The 6,194-nt window shown below is 42.7% G+C and overlaps 1 protein-coding gene across 2 annotated transcripts in view; it reads right to left on the bottom strand.

Annotated features, from left to right (window-relative positions):
- Positions 1-6,194, bottom strand: part of GLDC (glycine decarboxylase) — a 118,050-nt gene that overhangs the window by 65,733 nt on the left and 46,123 nt on the right. For both annotated transcript variants that reach the window (XR_002771083.1, XM_003782888.2), the window contains exon 8: positions 2,408-2,504. Coding sequence is in view for 1 of the 2 variants with exons in the window: in XM_003782888.2 (XP_003782936.1) it covers positions 2,408-2,504 (97 nt within the window). In the remaining variant the exon portion in view is untranslated. The remainder of the gene's footprint in view (positions 1-2,407; positions 2,505-6,194) is intronic.

The raw sequence follows: 6,194 nt of genomic DNA, 5'->3' as shown, positions 1-6,194 counted from the left end.
AATCGCCTAAGCCCAGGAGTTGGAGGTTGCTGTGAGCTGTGTGACGCCATGGCACTCTACCAAGGGCAACAAAGTAAGACTCTTTCTCTACAAAAAAAAAAAAAAAAAAAAAGAATTTGAAGTTGCAATGAGCAATCATCACACTAAAGCACTCTATCCCAGGCAACAGAGTGAGACTCTGTCTCAAAAGAAAAAGAAAAGAGTATAGAGACCAAAGGCGGGGGTCAAAGAACTGTAATGCCAAAGGAACAACTCGATAACTCTATTTCAGTCATCTAACACAAAAAACGATAATTTAGTGCTCACAAAGACAACTGGACTTACCAATAACAACAAACAATTATGAAAAGGAACAAATAAATGAGATAGAAAATGGAGAGTCAGAGGATCACCAAAATGAGAAGATGAAAATCAGACAAGACAGAGCATGCCCACCCATCTCCAGAGAAAACATCATTTTAATAACTGCTAAAAAAAAATACAGGCCTTTTAGTGATGGAATATCAGCTCTGTACATGAACTAGAAGAAATTAAGAAGCAAGAACATAACTTTTTTTTTTTTTTTGGCTACAGAGTCTCACTTTGTCACCCTTGGTAGAGTGCTGTAGTGTCATAGCTCACAGCAACCTCAAACGCTTGGGCTCAATTCTCTTTCCTCAGCCTCCTGAGTAGCTGGGACCACAGGAGCCCACCACAACACCTGGGTATTTTTAGAGATGAGATCTCACTCTTGCTCAGGCTGGTATCCTCCTATGCCTGTGAGCTCAGGCAATCCATTCGCCTCGGCCTCCCAAGTACTAGGATTATAGGCGTGAGCCACCATGCCTAGCAGGAACATAACTTTTGTTCATTGCAGACAGCTCAAGATCACCTGGAAAATGAAACCTGAAGCAGAAAGCTGAGACCCTAAAAGGACTTATGATCAGACAGATTATTCTGGAAGAATATGGGCAAAAGGGACAAGACAAGTCAGCTGTAGAAGATGGAAATCACATGAGCAGAAAATTCAACAAATGGGCGGTAAACTACAGGAACTAGAGGCATCCTATAAAATTGACTTATTCTTCAATAGAAAAATACCCAGTGACAATTGGCTGCTTTGATATAGGAAGTGCTCTAACCTGAAAAAAGGCAACACCTTCCTAAAGAAAAACTGAGAAAGTGCTCCAAAGACCTGCAGCGCAGGACCAACTGTACAAAGAGCTTATTGTCCACTGCCTTCCTGCAGAGGCTTTCTAAAACCCAGCAGTGGTTCCAGGAGCAAACGCCCCCAGAGAGAAGAGCATTACACCTCCGTTGCCCTGTCTGTGAGCTCTCTCTCTCTTTGACCATTACAGAAAGAGACACATCTAGAGTGGACCCTGTGTTCAAGAGTGGTCCTCCACCTGATCCTAGGTGTTGGCTGGGTTTCAAAACCCTCTGAGTTAGGAGGAAGGAATGACAGATTACCTAAGCTGTATAGCGTACACTATTTAGGTGACGGGTACACCAAAAGCCCAGACTTCACCACTATACAATACGCAGGTATACATGTAACAGAATTCAACTTGTACCCCTGAGTATTTTTTTTTTAATTTTAAAGAAGAGGAAAACAAACAAACAAACTCTGTGATGCAAGCCCTGGAGCAACTTCAAGGATGGGCAGAAGCCCAGGAAACCCCTGCTCCTTTAGCTCCTTACCCCATCCATTTCCGGAGTGCCTATCCTGAAAACTCCCAGAAAGAGTGCCCATGACCACCACCTAGTGGCCAATCTAGACAGTCCCCTCAAGCTGTCACCTCAAACGCCCTCAATTTGCTTTCCTCAAGTGTCCTCACCCCTTTGCTAGAGAGCCTCGATCACAGCCCCCAAAGAAGGTGCTCCATCTCCATCCATATGCCCCATGGCCAAGAACACTAGGGACTCTGATCAATCCCCATCTTTTATATACACTACCCATAAAATACACATAAATACAAAATAAAGAACGGCCTTTCGTCCTTTCTTTAAAATCAATCTGTTCAAGATTTAAAAATGTAGGCGGTGCCTGTGTCTCAAAGGAGGAGGGCACCAGCCCCATATGTTGGAGGTGGCAGGTTCAAACCCAGCCCCAGCCAAAAACTATAAAAGAAATTTTTTTAAGTAATTTTAGATAAAATAGAAACTAATAATGTTCTTTTTAAAATATGAAAACACTTATGACGAAGCGAGAACACAGGCAAAGGGTGTGCATTAAGAGAACACCAGTAAAATGCACTGTACACATATTTTGGTTCTGGAAACCATGAGGCTTCTCTGCCAGTAAGACCTCGCCATTTCTGGTGCACCCACTGCTCGTAGGTGGTGAACAAATGAACATAAGTGTGAACAAATGAGTCGCTCATTAATGTAGATGAAGGATTCAGCGGTCAGGCCACATGTGATCTACCTGAGCTGTACAGATGTTGCTGGTAGCCTTATCTCGCCGGATATGCTGCTCCCTGGTTTGAAGAGCAAGACGATACACTTCTTTCCCAGTGACGTCTCTGGACCAATAACAACGCAGTCAGTTAGAACAGACAGCACCAGGAGGCACCATAAACAGATCTACTTCTTTCCATCCCAGCTTGAAGTGAATTCAGCAAATTTACTTGGGCATCAGTTTATTAAAGAAACAATTCCCAATCCATCGACTCCCGTGTGCACATATAGTAGTAAAAGCAACAGAAAGCAAGAAGATGGGAGGGGGAAGAGAGGGAGGGATAAATTCACACCTAAGGAGTACAATGCACACTACCTGGATGAGGGGTACTCTTATAACTGACTCAAATCGTACAAAAGCAATTCATGTAACCAAAACATTTGAACCACTGCAATATTGTGAAATAAAAATAGTGCCGGGTGCGGTGGTTCACACCTGTAATCCTAACACTTTGGGAGGACGAGGCAAGTGGATTGCTTGAGCTCAGATGTTTGAGAACCAGCCTGAGTAAGAATGAGACTCCTGTCTCAAAAAAAAAAAAAAATAGCTGGACATTGTGGCAGGCACCTATAGTCCCAGCTACTTGGGAGGCTGAGGCAAGAGGATTACTTGAGCCCAAAAGTTTGAGGTTGCTGTGAGCCAATGATGCCACAGCCCTCTATGGAGGGGAACAAAGTGAGACTCTGTCTCAAAAATAAATAAATAAATAAATAATAAAAATAAATACTATGTAAAATTAAAAAAAAATAAAGAAACCTTTTCCAAAATTTCCTCTTCTAAACAGGACTAGTGGTTTTTAGTTTATACTTTGAGGCACTGAGGTATATACGACAATGAGAATAAAGCGAGGAGTCTTAAAAACAACTTTTCCAAGAATTCCCTAGCCTAACATAATAATAGTGATTGAGGATTAAATTTCTACTCTGAGCTTCTTTTGTGTGTGTGTGTGTGGTAGAGACAGAGTCTCACTATATTGCTGTTGGTAGAGTGCTGCCATGGCGTCATACCGCTCACAGCAACCTCCAACTCCTGGGCATAGGCTATCCTCTTGCCTCAGCCTCCCGAGTAGCTGGGACTATAGGCACCCGCCACAACGCTTAGCTATTTTTTTGTTGCAGTTTGGCTGGGCCGGGTTTGAACCCGCCTCCCTCGGTACATGGGGCCGGTGCCCTACCCACTGAGCCACAGGTGCCACCCTACTCTGAGCTTCTTAATAGATGCATGTAAATGGAAAATATCTGACAAGCTAGAATGTCTATACAGTTGACCTCCCATATCTATGGATTCTACACCCAAGGATTCAACAAAATTTGGACAGAAAACATTTGGGGGAAAAAAATGCCAAAACAATAAAAACAATATATATAACAATAAAAATACAAAACAAATAGAATCTAACTATTTAACATGGCATTTACAATGCATTAGGTATTATAACTAATCTAGGGACAATTTAAAATATTTGGGACAATGTATATAGACTATATGTGAATGCTACATCATTTTATATAAGGAACTTAAGTATCTGTTGATTTTGGTATCTGAGGGAGTTCCTGGAACCAATCTCCCATGTACACTAAGGGACAACTGTATTAGAAACACAACTATATGAGTATTAAGATAAAGAATAAAGGGCGGCACCTATGGCTCAGTGAGTAGGGCGCCGGCCCCATATACTGAGGGTGGTGGGTTCAAACCTAGCCCTGGCCAAACTGCAACAATGACAACAAAAAAATAGCCGGGCATTGTGGTGGGTGCCTGTATTCCCAACTACTCAGGAGGCTGAGGCAAGAGAATTGCCTAAGCCCAAGAGCTAGAGGTTGCTGTGAGCTGTCACACCATTGCACTCTACCAAGGGCGATAAACTGAAACTCTGTCTCTAAAAAAAGAAAGAAAGAAAGAAAGAAAAAGAATGTAGGGGGAATGGGTGGAGGGAGGGGGACTGGAGGGATCATTTCTGTGGTTTATCTTACAAGGGTACAAGTGAATCTTTCTAAGAGTAGAATATGAATGTTTTAACACAATAACTAAGAAAATGACATGAAGGCTATGTTAACCAGTTTGATGAAAGTGTTTTGGATTGTGTGTGAAAACACCACACTGTACCCCAGAAGTGCATTAATGTACATAGTTACCATTTGATAAAAAAAAAAAAAAGAAGAAAGAAAGAAAAAGAATATAGGCTCAGCACCCATTGCACAGTGGTTAGGGCACCAGCCACGTGTACCAGGGCTGGTGGGTTCTAACCTGTCCTAGGCCTGCCAAAACAAAAAATAGCCAGGTGTTGTGGCAGACGCCTGCAGTCCCAGCTACTCGGGAGACTATGGCAATATAATCACTTGAGCTCAAGAGTTTGAGGTTGCTGTAAGCTGTGACATCACAGTCTCTACCAGGGGCAACATAGTGAGACTGTCTCAAAAAAAAGAAAAGAAAAGAAAAGAAAAAGAATGTAATAGTCTTACCACTTGCCCCTAATAAAATTGTTCCTTCCAAAATACAATTTAAAAAAAAAAAAAAAAACCTTAGGGTGCCACCTGTAGCTCAGTGGGTAGGGCACCAGCCACATATACTGAGGGTGGTGGGTTCAAACCTAGCCCCAGCCAAACTGCAACAAAAAATAGCCGGGTGTTGTGGTAGGCACTTGTAGTCTCAACTACTTGGGAGGCTGAGGCAAAAGAATCACCTAAGGCCAAGAGTTGGAGGTTGCTGTGAGCTGTGACACCATAGCACTCTACCGAGGGCTATAAAGTAAGATTCTGTCTCTAAAAAAAAAAAACCCTCAGATAAATACAAGAGTCAGAGGTCTTAGCCTATATTTCATCAACCTCTAGCTTCCCTTTTCAGAAAGACAGAAGTCCATTATAGGGTGGTACCTGTGGTTCAGTGAGTAGGGCGCTGGCCCCATATATGGAAGGTAGTAGGTTCCAACCCAGCCCTGACAAAACTACAGCAACAACAAAAAGTAGCCCGGCGTTGTGGCGGGCGCCTGTAATCCCAGCTACTGGGGAGCTGAAACAAGAGAATTGCCTAAGCCCAAGAGCTGGAGGTTGCTGTGAGCTGTGATGCCACTGCACTCTATCAAGGTGATAAAGTGAACCTCTTGTCTCTAAAAAAATAAAATAAAATAAAATAAAAAGAAGTCCATTATAAAAATCAGCTGACATTTAATGTCACAAACTTTTTGAATTAGAAAGCCTTCTGCCTCATCTTTTCCAGTGAAGGAATGTCACTGATAAAAGCTAGGTTAGAATATTTAAAAAGGCAGCACCCGTAGCTCAGTTGGTAGGGTGCCAGCCACATACACCAAGGCTGGCAGGTTTGAACCCAGCCTGGACCAGCTAAACAACAATGACAACTGCAACAACAACAAAAAATAGCCAGGCATTGTGGCGGGCACCTGTAGTCCCAGGTACTTGGGAGGCTGAGACAAAAGAATAGCTTAAGCTCGAGTTTGAGGTTGCTGTGAGCTGTGATGCCATAGTACTCTACCCAGGGTGACAGCTTGAGACTCTGTCTCAAAAAAAAAAAAAAAAAGAATATTTGAAGAAACTCCATCAGTCCATTAAAATGGAGCAGGCTTTGAACTGTTATGTCACAGAGAGCATTTCAAACCTTCACTCACCATCACATCATTCACTAATTCAGGCTGCTCACTTATGTTAATAACCTGGCTTTTATCAAAGGTCAAAAATAGGAGTTAACGGCTCGGCGCCTATAGCTCAACCGGCTAAGGCGCCAGCCACGTACACCTAAG

The sequence above is a fragment of the Otolemur garnettii genome, unplaced genomic scaffold, assembly GCF_000181295.1.
Source record: "Otolemur garnettii isolate 467f Iridium unplaced genomic scaffold, OtoGar3 scaffold00006, whole genome shotgun sequence".
Classification (NCBI taxonomy): domain Eukaryota; kingdom Metazoa; phylum Chordata; class Mammalia; order Primates; family Galagidae; genus Otolemur; species Otolemur garnettii.
Note: the sequence above shows the minus strand (reverse complement) of the source record. Positions and strands in the feature narration are given on the sequence as shown.